General features: G+C 36.7%; 1 protein-coding gene across 2 annotated transcripts in view; it reads right to left on the reverse strand.

The window, feature by feature from the left end:
* Positions 1-17,550, reverse strand: part of 5PtaseI (inositol polyphosphate-5-phosphatase A) — a 98,494-nt gene extending 80,944 nt beyond the window's left edge. Inside the window, exons 1-6 of one of the 2 annotated variants that reach the window (XM_081734646.1) lie at positions 17,238-17,550; positions 15,088-15,129; positions 13,145-13,245; positions 11,548-11,635; positions 10,617-10,680; positions 5,855-5,958 (exon numbers count right to left, since the gene is read on the reverse strand). In XM_081734646.1, coding sequence (XP_081590772.1) covers positions 5,855-5,958; positions 10,617-10,680; positions 11,548-11,635; positions 13,145-13,245; positions 15,088-15,129; positions 17,238-17,306 — 468 coding nt within the window. In that variant the 5' untranslated portion in view covers positions 17,307-17,550. The remainder of the gene's footprint in view (positions 1-5,854; positions 5,959-10,616; positions 10,681-11,547; positions 11,636-13,144; positions 13,246-15,087; positions 15,130-17,237) is intronic. The other variant, XM_081734645.1, reaches the window with a different exon arrangement.
* Positions 17,551-19,742: the final 2,192 nt, after the last annotated feature.

Here is a 19,742-nt window from a genome sequence, read left to right on the forward strand (position 1 = left end):
GTGGTAAACAACAAGATTTAGCTGCAATAACATGTACCCTATAGCATCAATAAATACCTACGTTGGCAATTCAGAAGAAAACTGCTGTTTAGATATCAATGACATACACTCGCAGATACAGAACTTTTATCATACATTTAGAAAAGTATAATATTACATTACTTTTCAACATATTCACCTTTCAAACTGAGGCACTTACATAACATTTTACAAAGTTTGAAACTCCTGCAAAACAAAATTATCTTCCGCCTGGGAAAGAAGCCACCAGTAAACACCATTGTGAAGCGCATTGTCACCGTCGAAGCTGTGCGACGTAAGCCACTGTTTCATTTGTCTGAAGAGGTGGCAGTCGGATGATCAAAAACATTCCAGTGAAACTGCTTCAAAAGTTTTTGAGTACGTCCAGCGGTGTGCGGGCGAGCATTATCGTGAACCAACACCATACCGGAAGTCAGCAAGCCCCGACGCTTGTTCTGGATGGCTCGTCTGAGTTGTTGTAACGTTTCACAGTAGAGTTCTGAATTGCTGTCTATTGAACTACTACACACAGTGCCACAGGACTGACGTCGCTCTTTCCGGCCACTTCTTGCACATACGCAAACGGATGTTTTTTTTTTTTTTTCGAATTGCACTTGTTTCTACACCCAAATTTTTGCTATGATAAAATTGAAGCATTCTCAAGAATTTACGAGAAAATTTACATTTTTTTACAGAGGTTTTAAGGGATATGTTAGCATTTATTAGAATTCGATTGCCTATTATCACAAACTTTACGGTATACAGTCCTCTCTGCTGGTCCAGTGGCTAGTGCGCACGTCTTTAGTGCACAAGATTCTGGATTCAACTCCTGATGGGAAAGCATTGAAATTTAAAAGCAATACGATCGTTCGGATTCCACTTTAAACTCCAGCTACCCAAATCTACGGTGTTACAACCAATGTATGGATGGCCAGACTGCTTCTAGTCGAGTGGCGTATGACCTGCACTTAGTTCTCAAAGACGCAACTTCTTTCTACACCGGAATTCTGATCTCTTCATTGACTCAGCTCCACAATTGTCTCACAATGTTTAGTTAATACCAAACATCTATGCCTCTATCAGGAACCAGCACTATTCAATCGGCTACGTGTCTTATTCAATACTATGACGGATGTGCGGACAGAGTATTTGAGAGAAGAGGCTCCATGGATCATGGATCGTCCTATGTGGCAAAACAAGAGAGGAAAGGAAGTAAAATGGAAAAATGAAGAAGGATTTTGGAAAAAAGAGGAGTAAATTGGAGCCAGAGCAAGAAGAAGTAAATGTGTAGCAAGTTAGAAGAAAGCGATGAGGGTGACCTGAATGTGGCGAAGGCATAATCAAGAAAATGAAGCATTTCAATATCTAGGAACAACAGTGGATTTCGGATTTAGGAAGTACATTTTTGGGCTTTCGGCACCTATGGCCATGTTAGCCCGCCATGTATGGGAGATGACGTCTCTCGGCGATCACATTATCCGAGGAAAGAGAGAGAAGAATGGATTAGGGGAAGGATGGAAGCGACCTGAGATCTATGTTAGGTACCATCCCGGCATTTGCCTGGAGTGAATGAGGAAAGCCTCACTCAGGATGGTTGACCTGAAAAACTTTTACACTTTTTACGAACGGGTGTCCCCACCGGGAATCGAACCCGGGACCGCTCGCACTAAAAACGAGAACGTTACCAACTACGCTACGTAGGACCATAGAACAATAGTGGATGAGCAAGGAGACATGAAGAAGAAAGTAGCGCGCAGGATTCACAAGGAATGGTCAAAGTGAAGGGAAGTCCCAGAGTATTATGCGACAAGATAATGCCTATCAAGTCCAACGGAAAAATATATAAAAGACCGGCGAGACAAGGTCATGATGTACTCATTAGAAATAGTAGCGCTGTAGAAGAAAAATATAAGAATGGGGGGTGGCAGAAATGAGAATGTTGAGGTGGATGTATAGGGGGTAATAAGTTGGAATCGCATCAGGACGAAACTGAGAATAGACACTGAAATGGTTTGGACACCTGCTGAGGGGAGACGAAGAATATATGCAAATGAAGACTCCTGAACCGCGGAGATGAGGCAAACCTAAAAGGATATGGACTGATGGTTGAAGTAATCTGGAATAGATCACTATGGCGAACTCTCAAAAACAGCAAAACCACTTGAGTGGGAAACTTGAGGAAGTTAGTGTTAAGTGCAAAATCAATTTCTGTTTCGGATTGAGCAGTGTTCCAATTTCAGTTTCGACACGTAACCTAATTAATCAGACTGAACCATTCAACATTTTCCACAGCTTCAAAGTCAATATATTTGGTAATTATAATACGTCAATTTCAGTAACTAAAAGAACAGATATAACTCTGGTATCTATGAAACTACATTAAATTACATTACTCGTCCAAGGTCCAACGAATCTGTCTGTAACATAAACATTTCTTAACCTTCCAAAGTTTATCCCGTAAGTTTATACCACTTTTTAAAAATATAATGTTTTTGGTCCTAAGATTTTCGTCTTAATACCAAAAGACATTACATTGCACTTGCATTACTTCTGAGCTGCCTTTCGCGAGGGAGAAAAAAATCGAGGAAAACAGGATTTTCTTATGGATGCCTGTTGTGGTTTCTGTTCCTAGTTCTCTAGATCTAGCAGTATCGGACTTATCAAAACATTTACTGGAAACTAAACATTCCATAAACAAGGTGAAAATACTTCCAAGATGTCTTCACAAATTGAAAGAATTACATATGGCGCATTCTTTATTAGAATCAGGAATCCTGAATTAAACCATAATAGCGAAGAGTTACAAAGTAATGGGATTAAATCACTCAATACGATAAAACCGCAGAATGAACACTGCCCAAAAATTCAACAAATTATTCATTAATATTTACTGATTTCTTAAACTTATTTGGTCTAGGAATTAATTCGTGCGGTTGGTACGCACACATTGAAGCTGTAGTACAAACACAAAATACATAAATACCTTAAGAAAAATATTGTCCATCGCTAGCCACCACTTTCGCCCATCTGTCAGGCAATGTACGGATTCCGTGGCGAAAGAAGTCCTCATCCTTGGAAGCGATCCAGTCAGAGACCCATGTTTCGATATCTTCTGAAGAAGTAAACCGCTGTCCAATCAAATCGTTGTTCATGCAATCGAACAAGTAGTAGTCCGAAGGAGCAACGTCTGGTGAATACGGCGGGTGGGGTAAAACTTCCCATCCGACATTTTCTAAATAGGTTTTGACCGGTTTTGCGACATGTGGGCGAGCGTTATCATGTTGAACAATAAGTTTATCATGTCTGTTCTCCCATTCTGGTCGTGTTCTGGCCAGAGCTTGCTTCAAACGCATCAATTGTCGTCGATAACGTTCTCCATTCATAGTTTCACCCGGTTGCAGCAGCTCATAATACACTACACCTTTCATATCCCACCATATGCACAGCATAACCTTTGCACAGTGAATATCTCGTTTTGGTTGTGATGGACCTGGTTCACCTGGTTTCACCCAGGCCTTTTTTCGTTTAGGGTTCTCGTAATGGATCCACTTCTCATCACCCGTAATAATTCGATGCAGAAACCCCTTTCTGCTCTGTCGTTGAAGCAGCAATTCGCAAATGGTTTTTCGTCTTTCAACGTCTCTGTCTTTCAATTCATGTGGAACCCAATGTGACATCTTTTGAATCATTCCCATGGCATCAAGCGTTTAGAGACTGTTGTTTGATCAACGCCTAATGCTGCTGCAAGTTGTTCCTGCGTTTGACACGAATCCTGCTCGAGCAATGCTGTCAATTCTTTGTCTTGAAATTTTTTTGGCTGTCCAGCTCGCTCTTGGTCTGCCAAGCCGAAATCACCACTTCTAAACCGTGCAAACCACTTCTGACACGTTCGCTCAGCTAGAGCATGGTCACCATACACTTCCACCAAAATACGATGACTTTCAGTCGCACTTTTCTGCATGTTAAAGTAATGCAGCAGGACACCCCGCAAAAACACTTTATCAGGCACAAATTGCGCCATGTTCACTTAACTACAAACTGGTGTTGTTGACGCTTTAATCCACTGCCCTATACTACGAACGATACGCGATGACAGGGGTTTGCAACACATGTGTGGATACACGGAACTGTGGGACGCTCCGTTTGTTGCGCCATCTCTTGTCCACCCGCACGAATTAATTCCTAGACCAAATATAATAGGAAAAAGGTGGACTCAGAGACTAGTAACACTACAAGAATACGTGGAATTACAGGAAGAGTGAATAAACTGAAATAGTGTGACAACATATCCTTCTCGTTGCCCTACTGATAGCCATTTTAATTTCTAAACAACAAGTAGCCTAAATATCTAAAGGACCTAGGAATTACAAACGTTAGAGTGAATGAAATATTTATGTTTCTTTCTAATATTTCTAATCAGTGAAACTAAAAAACAGAGTCGCGGTGGCTGAGTGGTAGAGCGTTCACCTCTGGTATTTGGGGTCCCGGGTTCGATCCCAGCCCCCGCCAAGTGAACTTTGTGGTGGACAAACACCGCGTGCATGGGTTTCCTCAGGGTTCTCCTGTTTCCTTCCACCATTCCATTCATTACTCATCATCACCGTCTCCATTAGCCTCACCGGCATAACCATGAGACGTAAAACTCAAAGATTTCATTTCATTTTTTTCATTTTCATTTTAAAAAACAGAGATATAGAAAAAGAAAAAGAGAAAACAAATGAACTCATTTTGTTTATAATCAGATATTAACCTTAGATAATTCTGGAAAATTTTTGGTTCATTAATATAAGCATCATAACATTGCATATGTATAAACAGGATTAATGTTTAAGAGTTGTTTAGAATATATGCTGAACCATTCATAATTGGATGTTTTCTTATTGTACTGTTTTTAATGTTTTTTTTAAAAAAAAAAAAAGTTCATAGGGAATATAAGAAATGATCTTACCTATATCCACTGATTATACGGATTGAAAATTTCCTGTCCAGTTTCATTATCAAGAATGGACATAAGAAAAGTAAATATTGCAACAAAATTAACATTGTTCTAAAAGATTTTTTTCTTTTAAGAAATCGTATATTTTTAGTTTCCCTTGTGGCGACAGTTTGTCAATCTCCACACTAGGGTGTTTACATTGTGTATAATTGCTTCTTACGGTGGATTACATGATAATGACGTTTCCATTAGTTATTTGATTTCTACCTTATCACTTAGAGATGTGGCGCTTTTAGAAATAAGTTCCTTAGATATTAATCTTTCTTTTTGAATTTATTTGTAGTTTCCTAAACGCATTTCCATATTCTGAATCTGTACCCTTTCAGACCAACGTTATTAGTTGTTAAAACATGTTATATTTGTAAATAAATTTACAGCCGTTGTCCTCTACACGCGTTGTATAGAAAAAAAAAAAAAAACATGGCAATCACCATTGTAAAGGAAAGGAAATGACGACATCACTATTTCAGCCTATAGTGTGCTTATGCTCAAAAGCATCATATTTACTTGTAATTTATTTGTTTGTGGTGGTTAACAAAGAAAGTTTTATAAGGAAAGACTTAGTGCTATTGTTTGTGAAACTTTTAACAGGGTTGTTGACATCTTCCCCAGATCAAAATCACCCACTGGATTTTTTTTGGCGGAGGGGGGGGGGGGTTAAAACTTACAAAAACCTCAAAATCTATACCGGTGATTCATCAAGTAGTTCCTGAGATTTTCGTCTACCGGACGGACGAACACACGGACATACAGGCTAACTATATGTAAAGGTGTTTCGATAAACCAAACTCCGCAAAAAAAAAAAAACCGAAAGAATTACATTCTCTGTTTCATACTTACTTCGGGGAACAATTCCTGAGGAAATTTAGATTTTTCTTTTGTTGTGACATCTTCTATGTTCCCTGAATGAACCTCCTTCCCCTTAGCAGGTACAAAGCACATTGCTACAATAAGGAAAGATTATTATATAGCACACAGACAAATAAGATTTAAATTTTTTTTTAATGTAAAAAAAAAATAAAATAAACTTTTGTTGGCTCATCTACTTACTTCTATGACACTGTAGGGCATTGGAGTTGGCCGGGGTTCAATTTTGGGTCAGGCTGAGACTGTAAATGTAATCTTCCTTTGTTTTTGGGTGTTATGGAATTGGTCATTCCTATTCTTACTCAATGGTAAAGCGTTCATCTCTTATGCGTGGGAAATTTGGTTCGATCCCAACTTGCGGAAAGTCGGCTTTGTGCTGGACAAGCAACGTGGGCGTGGGGTTTCTTGGGGTTCCCCCACTTTCCTCATTCCATCGTTTCGTTCATTATCATAATCATCGACGTCTTCCTTAGCTTTGGTGCATGATAGTGGTACATTAAACTAAAAATAATTAAACACTGTTACCTTACTTCCATTCACCTATGAAGAAGAAATTCCATTACACTGTGCTTTTAAAGGGCAGAGTGTTGGAATCTGTCAATATAAATGTAATCAGAATAAACAGACTAACCCGGTAGAAACACTCGATCGAAAAATTGTAAAAGTTTTTTTTCATGCCAGCTATCCTGAGTGAGGTATTCCTGGGGATTTTCCTCATTCACACCAGATAAATGCCGGGATGGTACCTTACCTACAGGTCCCAGGCCGCCTCCTTCCTTACCTTTCCTCGGATAGTGTGATCGCCGACGGACGTTATCCCTCACGTGATGGGCTTATATGGCATAGATTACGAAAGCCCGAAATCTAAATCCTAAATAAACAGACTTCTTCTGACACTGCTCTGTTTCTTCATATTACACTTTTCACATTATCCAAACTAGCTGTCCCTCAAAATCCTTTGGCTTGTCTGCAAACTGCCTGCAGGCTAACGACATCTCTTGGTAGAGCAACTAGCGACATCTATCAGCCTGACTGACAGAGTGAATCATTTACGTTTATAATAAGGATTACCAATATCTAAATAATTTGCCTAGATGTTTATGCAACCCGCTTAACTCTTAAATTTGGATAACTAGTGTTAACTCTCAGATTGAGATGTTTTCTCCTATTATAATAAGAACAGACTAAGGTATGAATATTCTTATTTGAATCATGTATCCTATAGCTTCTATCAGCATTTTTTTATATCATTAGAAGCAATTCTCATCCTAGATATACTTCCTTAGTTTAATAAATATAACTTTGTTTGTAATCAGAGGAAAAGGTTAATCCTGTGAAACCGTCTATGAGGGCTTAAGCCCCTTTTTTAAAGGATTTGGCAGCACTGTTGTATGGACAGAAAGTAAAACCAAAGTCTTGGTTTCAATCTCTAAACACCAAGTTTATTTTCTAAATAATAATAATAATAATAATAATAATAATAATAATAATAATAATAATAATAATAATAATAATACAGATAATGATCCATAGAAGTCAGCAAACAATGATAACTACAGGAAAATTAAATTAAATGAAATATTTCAGTTTAACGTCCCACGATTATGCACTTTGGGCTAAAAGAGACAGATGATTAAAGCTGAAATAAATGAAAATGTGGGAAACGGTAGTGCCCCGAGAAAAACCACAGACATGGATGTTGTCCACCATAAACGTACTCGGCCAGGAATTGAACAAGGGACCCCACGCACCAGAAGTAATCGCTTTTTCGTTGAGCCACCATGCTTCCCTGCGATAACCATGGAAGAATGGATTTTTAACCTCAAAGGTCAGAAGAGGCCATTTGTATCGTGAAGAGTCGAAGTTGACCTTCAACACTATCCCAAGACCTATCGTTCAAAATGGGAAAACTCTTGTACTGCAAACACTAACTGATTTTCCCTTATTTTTAAACTTTTCTGAAAGGAGAATGATTCACAGAAATGATTTAGGATTTAGTTTTCTGAGCTCTCGGCCATTTAGCCCGTCACGTATGAGGAATTACGCCCCTCGGCGAATACACTATACGAGGAAAGGGAAGAAAGGAAGACGCCTGGGACCTATAAATTAGGTACCACCCCAGCATTGGCCTAATGTGAATGAGGAAAAAATCGTTCAGAAAAAAGCTTTTTACCCTTTTTTACTGAGTGCCCCCACCGGAAATCGAATCCGGGACCGCTCGCACTGAAGTCGAGAGCGTTAGCGAGATTCACAGAAATGAATTATCGTACTTGAAACAATGTTTAATTTCAGTTCGCTCATATCAGATGTATGAATCTGGTATTATGTAATTTTGGGGCCACGATGACTCAGTGGCACTGCGTCTGTCTCCGTACGTGAAGTCCTAGGTAGATTCCAGCTCACGAAGTGGACTTTATGGTAGACAAATACTGTGTGTGTGAGTTTTCTCGAGGTTCTGCCGTCTCCTCCCACATTCTTCACTCTTGAACCATTCCTTTCGTTATCATATCGACTCCCTTATTTTTGGTACATAATTGTGGGACAATAAAAAAAAAAAAAAACTATTATTCTAATAATCAATCACGACATAACTGAATTCTAATAGAATAAAAGACTTTATCTAAGGAAATGTATACTGCGTGTAATCCTTTCACATTATCAAAAAGTTATTAGCCATTTCACGTAGAGGGAAAGAGGAACTTGTATTTTAATAAACTTACAGAATAATCGATACTTAACTACGACATATTACACTAACTTAATACTATATATATTATAAAATTGAAAGTGACTATGTTTGTGATTCTTAATCTCTTGAACCACCCGACCGATCTTGATCAAATTTTCAATATAGATGAGGTTCGGGACTGGGATGACTTTTATCATTTCACTTTGACGGAGCAACGTAGGGAAGGGGATGGAGGGGAAGATATACTAAAATCAATAAGTATAAAAATAAAAGTGACTATGTTCGTGAATTAATTACTTTTGAACTTCCGATCGATCTCAATCAAATTTTCAACATATATGAAGTTCAAACCTGGGAAGTTTTTTTATCATTTCATTTTGACAGTAGATCTTAGGGGAGGGGGAGGGGAGGAGGGTAAATACATGAAAATAAATAACACTTAATAACTCTTGAACCACCCGACTGATTTTGATCAATTCACCTCTGGTGCTTGGGGTCCCGGGTTCGATCCCAGCCCCCGCCAAGTGAACTTTGTGGTGGACAAACACCGTGTGCGTGGGTTTTCTCGGGGTTCTCCCGTTTCCTCCCACTTTCTTCATTCCACCATTTCATTCATTACACATCATCACCGTCTCCTTTAGCCTAATCGGCATAACCGTGGGACGTAAAACTCAAAGATTTCATTTCATTTTTTGATTTTGATCAAACTTTCAACATAGATAAGGTTCAGGCCTGTGATGTTTTCTTCATTTCTCTTTTACAATGCAACGAAGGGGAGGAGGAGGGGGAGATATATGTCAAAAAAGTAAAAATAAAAGTGACTGTTTTTGTGACTTCATCACATTTAAACCACCCGACCGATCTTAAACCAAATTTTTAACATAGATGATGCTCAGATATAAGGTAATTTTTATCATATCACTTTAACTGTAGAACTTAAGGGAGGGGAGAAATCTATAAAAAAAATAAATGAAACTTAATAACTCTTGAACCACCCGACCGATCTCGGATCAAACTTTCAACATAGATAATGTTCGGGCCTCGAATGTTTTCGTTATTTCACTTTTACGGTGGAACCTGGGGGAGGGGGAGATATATATACATGTGTAAAAAGAATAAAAATAAAAGTGACCGTGTTTGTGACTTCATCACGCTTTAGCCACAGGACTAATCTTAATCAAATTTTCAATATGGATGAAGTTCGGACCTAGGGTGGTTTTTATCATATCACTTTGACGGTAGACCTTAGGGGAGGGAGAGGGGACAAATATATAAAAATAAATGAAGCTTAATAACTCTTGAACCACCCAACCGATCTCGATCAAATTTTCCACATAGATGACGTTCGGGCTTGGGATAATTTTTATCATTTAACTTTGACGGTGCAACGCAGGGGAAGGGGAGGGGCAGGCGAAGATATTATATATATATATATATATATATATATATATATATATATATATATATATATATATAAAAATAAAAATGAAAGTGACTGTCTATGTAACTTCACTCTTGAACCACCTGACCGATCTCGATCAAATTTTCAACATAGATTAAGTTCGAACATGAAATGATTTTTGTCATATCACTTTGACGATGTAACTTAAAGGAGGGGAAAGACATTTACAAATGATCGAAAATGACCGATATTAGTGTCGAATCTATAGTTTTTGAGGTCGCTGAGATGAACAGTGACACTTCTGAAGCCATTTAAATCCAAATTGGGCCTCGCAAAATTTGTGGGAGGAGAGGGGATATATATAATCAAAATTACCAATATCAATGTCGAATTCATACTTTTGGGGGTCGCTGAGATGAAGAATGACACTTCCGATGCCGTGGCCCGCAACATTGGGAAGAGAGGGGATATATAAAAATCATCGAAAATCGCCAATATCAAGGAGCGCTTTAGTAATAGTAAAAAGTGATCGACTAACACAACATATTACTATTTTTTCTTGATTTAACCCAGCGAAGCGGGTAATTGATGCTAGTATATATATATATATATATATATATATATATATATATATATATATTTACCTTTAAAATCCCAGATCAATACATCCGTAATTGACTCGTGAATAAAATAGAAATTACCCAGTGCCTGAAAGGGAAAAGAAAAAAAACAATTAGTTCATCGTACAATAAGCGCAACGCTTTGGTTTGCAATGTATTAAAACTAAACAATGATTTATTTATAGCTGCTTACAAACACTGGTGTAGCCATGAGAATAGCTCAAGGGCTCTATCCTCCCAAATCTAAGAAATAATATTGTACAGTTCGCACTCATTAAACCAAAGTTTGGTAGAAATTCAATAATAAAAAGTCGCAGTCCCCTCTTCGTATTTTGATCTCTGGTGGATCCTTAATCGAACTGAGATAATTAATTGTTTATATAACTCGGTATGAACGAATATTCTATATATAACACTGAATATACTAACACGCTCAGGAGTATCAACACTTCAAACTGAGATTCCCGAATAACCTTTGCACTTTCAAGGTTTCGGCTCTCACCAAGAGAATTTCCAGCAACGAATAGGACAAGGCGCATCTACAATGCTCTTCTTCGGTAAGTCCATTCCTTTGTTTTTCCTCGATGATTTTATTTTTCTTCCTAGTTTTAGCCTTGGTGAACAAGGCTCCAGAGGAAAGCAGAAAACTTGAAAGTGCAAGAATTATTAGAAATCATAATTCGAAGTGCCTGAAATGATTGGTAAATTTCGATAGCTGTGTTAAAAGTTCTTTTCTCCACCTCCTAGCTACACTACTGTTTACTAACTTCCAATAATGTCAATATCATTTTTGAATATTTAATATTCATATAGCTTCTATGTTTGGAATATTCCATCAGTGGTAGATTTATGAAAAGTGTACTTTAAAAGGTTATGTTTTATTAAAAAGAAAGAAAAAAAAATACCTCTTAAAGCTATAAGATAGTACATCTCAAAACGCAAAAACAAAGCTTACCGTGAATTTTTCTACTGACGAATAGTCTTCGTCCAAATATACCCGTACTTTATCAAATAACCGAAGTTCTTCGCTAGACATCAGCAACCTGAAATTTAAAGAAAAAAAAGGTAAAGAAACAATATTAGAACAACATTTTCTAATATGTTAAAGTTCTCATTTTGTATAATACGCAATTACGTATGAATGAAGTATAATAATTCTCTATGCTCTAGGATGCATATTTAACATAGAACAGGAATTTAGGATGCATATTTAACATAGAAAAGGAACTTAGGATGCATATTTATCATAAAAAAGGAACTTAAGATGCATATTTAACACAGAAAAGGAACTTAGGATGCATATTTAACATAAGGAATTCGGAACTCTGCAAGGTGAGTTTCATTTCTATATGAATCAAGTAAATAATGGAGGCCTTGTGCATACTTCCCTCTTGTTATAGGACAATCATTTCCGCACCTATAAGAATTCCTGGTACCTTTTTCGAGTCTACTTCACCTTCAAGATAATGAACTCTAGTTGTCACCTACATCTTGAGTTGTTCTTCCATATATTCTGCATACTTCAACACTGACTTACATTTTCCTATTGATACTTTTCAAATGTTACAATGGCATTAGTTAAGGTAAGTTACTACTTGTGAATTTAGCCAGGACAGTTACTATAATTCAGTAGTCTTCATTATTTTGTTTTACAAACCAAGGTATTTCTTGACTTGCTTATTTCCTCTGAGATCAGAAAATTTTACGCAAGGTACCTCCACCATTTACTTTAAGATTTTCTAAGTTCAAGCCTAAGTTTAAACTTACAGTCATTTACACCCTAAAACAACTACTGAATCTTCATCTGAAGTGAGTCTAAGTTCTAACCTAAATTTAAACTTATTCATTTATAACTTTGACGTATTTAATCAATCCCCGTCTGAAGTGAATCTAAGTTCTAAACTAAGTTTAAACGTACAATCATTGCTTTAATATATTTACTGAGTATCCGTCTCAAGAGAAGAGAGATGCTCAGATGTATTTAAGTGCAGTGTTAGAAATGAAAGCAGAAACTAAGTAACTAACTCTGTGGCCTAAGGAACCCGGGGGTTCAATTCCGCATTCACAAAAGCTCTCCATTGACCTCTGTCCTTAGCCAACTGGATCCAGTTTCTACTTTGTATTTCTATTTCTGCTGGATCTAAATGTTGTTCTCGCATCTGTGCCTAGGTCTTCCTAATGGTCGTTTTCCGATTAGAATTCCAGTTAAAATTTTGAAAGCGTTCCTTTTTTTTTTTATTTTTTTTTTATTATTTTCGCTATACGACCTGCCCACCTGAGTCTCCTAGATTTGATGACCCTAACAATATTTGGTAAACTGTATAAATTTTATAGTTCATCGTTATAAAGTTTTCGCCATTCCGCATTGCCGTTCCTCTTGCGTCCGAAAATTCGTCTCAGAATCTTGTTCTCAAATACTTTCAATCTACGCTATTTCCCTTCAGAGTACGCGACTATATTTCACAACCATACAGGACAACAAGCATTATTATCGTTTTATATATTTTAAGCTTCAAATTCCTAGACAAAAGATTATGAAAGCAGATACTAACCTCACAAAATATTCTACATGCTTCATGCTCTGCTCATAATTTTTCCCTCCAACTTCTTGACAATGCAATGCTATAAACTTTGGGTCTAATCGTGCAACTGTCTGCAAATAAGAACATACAATTAATATCTTACAAGATACCGTTAGAAAAGAAAGAAAAACAGCAGATTTTGTTTATATGCAAGCTTTCTTTTCATACTTACTGTAGATTGGAGGAAAAATATATATTCAGTTCTCACTTCAACATATTACTTATTTACTTAATATTGAAGTTGCTTAAAGAAACGAAATTAAATGTTTAGTTCTATGACCCACATAATGTCATGCTGGCTAAAGGAACTGGATGATTAAGGAAAGTGAACGATTATGAGAAAAACTGGTGGAATTTAATATAGGAACACCACAAACTCACGTAGTCTGGAGTCGGGCTAGACACCATACGCACCAGAAATGTGTGCTCTACCACTTAGCGACATAATCCCTATCTCCTTCAAGCCGCTTGAAGAACATTCTTGTAAGTAAAAGCTTTCCTATATCCTGTAGTAAAGTTTTAAATATGTTAAACGTCGAATATTTGCTGACAGCTATTAGTGTTGTCAGGACATAAGTAAGAAGAAGAAGAAAAGTTTTAGTGAGGATAAAAGTGAAATGAACGAATAACGGGGAGGCGGAATGCTGGGCTCTTGTAGTTGGAAACTGAAAATGACGTAGGAGACAGTGTCAGAGATAAGAGTGACCACATAAAGGGTGTTTCACAACAAGGACAACGTTTGGGAGGTGATTCCTGACACCAAGATAACACGTAAAGTATAGACCCATCTGGGTGCACAAATGCTTCCTTTCGAAGTTACAGTCTGCCGAAAAAATTAACTTCAAACTTCCATATCTGTAAAATTATGGGACCTACCGTAGTCGGGTCAAGACTTCACTTAGAAACTAATATGTGCGCTATCCAAACATACATTTTTCAGAATCCTAAGGTACCCATGCAATCATTTTTATAGATGCAGTTTGGCTACGGGCATATAACTTGAAATACTCACCAAGTACCTCTATAAAAATTGTTGCGTGAGTACCTTAGGATTCTGAAACATGGATATTTGGATAGGGCATATACTAGTTCCTACGTGAAGTCTTGACCCGACTACGGTAGGTCTCATAGTATTGGAGATACGGACCTTTAAATTCATTTTTCCATGTTTTCGGGAGCCTACAACTCTGAAAGGAAGTATTTGTGCACCCAGGTTGGTCTATATTTTTTGCCCTTGTGTCAGGAATCACCTTCCAAGCGTTGTCGGTGTTGTTTTGAAACACCCTGTATAATGCGAAACACAATATGGAAAAGATTATTAAACTCGTGATATACCCCTATCAAATATTTTTAGCTATACCAATGACTAAGTCAGTCTGTTGGCCCCTTTATTTGGATTACTGTTCTATTCTAATTTTGTTTATTGATTCCTTAAGCATTAAATTGCTGTAGTAACATCAGAAATAATCTAAATGTAGAAAATAGAACCCCTGTTATGGATCTGAAGTGTGGCAACATCAAGTAACATTGAACGGTGCAGAATCAAGTAGCGAGAAAAAAAGGAATTCTTAGAATGCGCACATAATAACTACTGATTCGACTTCAAAATAATATCTGAAACAAACTTTGTCTGTTGGCAAAAATTCTCTGCAAAAATTCGAAAATGTTCACTAACTTCTTAGAGGCGTCTTTCAAATATTAGCAGATATGTTGCAGAAAGGCTAAAATTGAGGGAGATATAGGATCGATTCTCAGAAAATTACAAGTGGTTTAAGTCTCAATTTATTGAACTGTAAGTATACGTTTCATATGCCCTCGGCTCTGAAAAGAAGCATTAAATATGAACAATTCTAAAACACGGAAATAAAGAGGACAGACAGAAATAGGGCAATTTTACAAATTATCACACTTACCGATAAAAATTCCTGGGTCCATACTTTTAGCATAGTTGAAGGCTGAAATGAAAACGAAAAAAATAAATTAAATTAACCTAATTATTTTAATGATATGCGTATGGTTTAGTAATATTTATTTAAGAATTAATTACATATAAGAAACATTTTTAAAAATTACGAAAAATGCAGCTGAATAACATTCAAAGCTCTTTTTCATATAGGAATATTCGATTCTTAGAAATAACCATTCTGACTATGAAAAGCAAAAATTTTAAATCTCGGAAGGAAATATCAATGTATTGTGCAATGGCTTGCGTAATGTATCACAACCTCACTTTGAAATGCCTTGTGGTTTGCAAAGGGCTACTGTTTTGACGATCTAAACAATTATTATAATACAAGCTTGGTATATATATGCGTATATTGTGCCCGTCAAGTCTAGGCACAGCACATTTTGAAAAATTTACAGGTAAATTTCAATATTCTGCATGGAAAGACATGTTTGTAAGTATCAAATTTTTGTAGGTGGAAAAATCAAACAGTAAGTAATACACCCGTATTTTGTATTTACAAGTGTAGAACTGCTAGTGTAAAACCATTACACGTGCTTTACGACAGTTAAAATTAGTGAGCAGGTATGAAAGATGACTGTATTAGATACTATTTTCGGCTGGCGGAATATTTCTGTATAGTGTATTTAAGTTGTATTTTATGTTTACAAATGTAGCATTCACCGTCTTATCTCTACCTTTGCTTACATTCAAACCCACCGTCGCCAACGCGCGTGCTCCCTTCGGACACATCCTCACACGGATACATCAAATTCGCCTTGTTCTGACTCGGTTAGACAGCATTCGTGCTTTTTAGGGCCACCTATTCGTAGGCTGGTTTGTTTTCTGCAGTGTAGCTTTTTTTTATGGCATATGTCCAAACGCGGTATTTATTCACAAATCGTGAAAGAATTCTTTTTTGGATATAGTATACGTAAGACCGTCTGAGTTCCAGAAGAAGCTGGACGCTCATACTTTTATGGATTATTCATTGAGTATCTACGAACTTAGAAAGGGGGTAACAAACCCACTTTCATTTACTTATCCACTGATACGAAAATAAAAAAGAACGTACCTATTTGCCCTTGTACTTTATACGCTATAGCGCATTACATTATATGCAACAAGGATTTTGGTCTGCATCATGATATAAATTTAAAAATATTTAACATTTTTCGAATCGAAATCAACAAAATTTATTCTAGAAAGTAAAAATAGAATGTTAAGCACATATAATGAAGACAACGCAGTGATTTAATTTGGTAACGTATAAATATATAATATGAAGTATCCTCGCTCACGGAAGACAGGGTGTTCTCATGTATACTATTACCTGTTTTTTTAATAGTCACCTCTGTTAGCCCCTTCGAACTTCTTCAATGTTAAATGTGTTATCGTCATGTCACCCACCGCAAATCTCTTGAAGGACAAGAAGGAAATTACTGAAATAATTATAATTTTTCAACAATTTCGAGTGTTGTGCCAAAACTTGACCTGAATGACAGCTTTTTCAAAAAAAAAAAAAAAATCCCTAACCATAGATTACTAATTTATTTCAGGGTGCTACTACTTAAATATTCTGTATTAAATAATATGAACTGGCGACTTAAAAACTTTAACCTCCAAAAATAATTGTGATGTTTACAAATAGAAATAAACGACTTTGATTTCCTAAAGAATTTTTCTGAACTTCATTTCCTGAATGTATATTTGGAACCCCTCGTCCTCCTCTTTTTCACCGAAACAAATCAATGACACACATAAATACCAGTGTAGTTATAATAAGAAATTTAATAACGACACCTACCGGTGTACAATGACTATAAATATTTTGTTTACAAACAATCCTCAGAGAAAAAGAAAACCTTTGGTACTGCAATTTGCTAGCTCATTATAGATGCAATACGTTGTTGTCGGTGCGTATTACAGCATACTTCATATATCACGATTGTAAATAATTCAGCTGTAGAACACTGTCACACAAACATTGAAACCCTGCAAGGTCATGTCCTTCTTTTACACTTAAAAATAAAATGAAAACCCGAACATACGGATCACACAAATTAGCTTCAAAAACACAAAATCCACACACATTTTTACAAAAGAAAAAGTGCTTACATCTTCAAAAATCGACCCAACATTGGCTGTTACAAACAGCGTTGGAGTAGGCCTAGAAATTCCAGCCATCTTCTGCTACGGATGTTTTGTTCTGATCATTGCAAAAAAATATTAAAGAATATCAATGTGCTTGTCGTTTTTATCGTCGATCTCAGATATCCCAGGATCTCCCCAATTTCAAAGTCTCTGGGCTGCTGGATTTCATTTTTTTGTTTTTTCTTTTGAGATGCCACTGCACTGCTCCCGTCGTCGGTCGTGCTGCTAAGTTAACCACGCCTACTTCACTGACGTCAATGATGAAAGCTATAAAACCTGAATCGATATTCTCAACACGAAACGGAAGAGTAAAGGAAGTGCATCAAGTGCATGTATTATTTATTAGAGGAACACGAGCGTAGACATTCAACAACACTTTGATCATGTGTAATAGAACGCACATTAATCGAAAATCAATTTTAGAAAACCATCAATGAGGGAGAACACTTGTACAAAGTTCCTGTCTACTTGTCTCGTTTAAGAGACTAAAACGAACAGTTAGAAACATTTCTTATGTAACATGAGCTGCCTATTGAAATTTTTAAGGGAACAAACCATACTTAATGCCAGACACAGCATGAAAGCGTTGATTTGTAGAACAACTTATTATGATTCATGTTATGTTCATTACTGCTATACAATATTAAAGACTAACCAATAATTGATTTTCACTTTAGATGTCAATGACCCTAGTCAATCACGGAAGACCCTTGAAAGTTAAAATATGCAGCGCTTGCTCAAAATATATCAAGTACTTCAAATTTACTAATCAAACTCTCAAATAAAGGGTCTACGGTTGATCTGCATTATTTCAAAGCTTAAATTTTTAATGAGTTCAAACATATAAATAAAAATAAAAAATTTTCATAACAAGTTAGTTTCACAGTGTGAAACCACGGTAGACTTCCAAATTATGCGAATTCGATGCTCAAAATTGAAGTAGTACATTCATATCTTGATACAATAGGATCAAAGATATAATCTTTTCTTCGGGCGTGAAACCCATATCTAAAAGTCATTATTCGCTATCTCTTATTAGTCTTGCTCTATGAATATTAATATTAAAACCGGAAGAGGTAATTGATGTCTAATACTTCTGGTAGTAATAACGGTATAAAACAGTGTGACCACCGCTAGTACGTTTCATAATATTTTAGTGTTCTAGTAGGGTTACCAACAAATCTAGTACCGGTACTCTTCTCCTCCTCCTCTTATTTTCTCATAAATTCATTTGGGACAGAAAAAGGAATCTCACGAAGATTTGCAAATCTACAAAAATTTCACTGTTCCTGATAACTTTTTTTCTTAACAATGGTATTTACAAGAGTGGAAATGAGACATAGGTGCTGTACGGTTGCCTCCTCCAACTAATAAATGACTACAGTAAACAATATTACATATTTGGTGATCCGTTTAAACAGTAGGCTATTAAGGAATTAAAACTCGATTTTCTTAATAAACCCATTTTGTGATATTTCTGGTTTTCTCCCGACATCCTCTATATTTGTCATGCTTGTGTTACTTTAGTGGTTTTACAATGAGTTCTACTACGACAATTAAACAGAGATTCTGCCAGGATTTTTAGTTTGGGGTGTAAAGTCAAAATTTGGGAGGGTGTAAGTGGTTCACACGGTTTGCATCGAATTTTGACTTAAAAATTTTGAAATTGAAAGTTCTTTCAAGAGTGTGGGGTCACTTCCACACCCTCAGGGGAGGAAGAGCTGCCAGAAACCTTCTAATAAGATATTAATATCGTAAAATGTCATAAATAGGGTGAAATGGGAGCAGATAAAATTTTAGTACGTTTCCTCCAGATCTAGTACTTTTTTTTTTCTGCACAGATTAGTACGAAATATTTTTGCTGGGTGGTCACACTAGAATAAAATCACGAATGAAATATATGCTTGGTACTGAATTCATATCAAAATACTGCTTGTCACGAACTGTTTTCGGATTTAGATTTCTGGGCTTTCGGCATCTAAGGTTATTTAGCTCTTCACAATTTGACGGATGACGTCCCTCGGTGAGCACACAATCCGGGAAAAGGGAAGGAAGAAAGGATTGGGGAAGGAAGGAAGCGGCCTGGGACATATAAGTTAGGTACCACCCGGCATTTGCCTGATGTGAATGAGGAAAACCCAGGAAAGCCTCATTCAGGGTGGCTGGCCTGAGAAAGCGTGTTACAATTTTTCGATCGAGTTACCTCACCGGGAATCGAACCCGGGACCGCTCGCACCGAAGGCAAGAGCATTAGCGACTACGCTACACGGGAAAACTGTTTTCGTTTTATCCGTTATGCAATCAGTGTTGTAACCAAAAAATCATAATTTTCACCACTTCTGGTTTCAACAGATATAAAAGTTTAGGCAAAACTCATTCTTGGGACGTTGGATCCGTGTCAAAAACCGTTTTTCGATATTCCTTGCTGTTTTTGTTCTATGGAAATCGGTGTTGGAACCAGAAGTATTT

This window comes from Thermobia domestica, chromosome 12 (assembly GCF_964235325.1).
Source record: "Thermobia domestica chromosome 12, izTheDome1.hap1.1, whole genome shotgun sequence".
Taxonomy (NCBI): Eukaryota; Metazoa; Arthropoda; class Insecta; order Zygentoma; family Lepismatidae; genus Thermobia; species Thermobia domestica.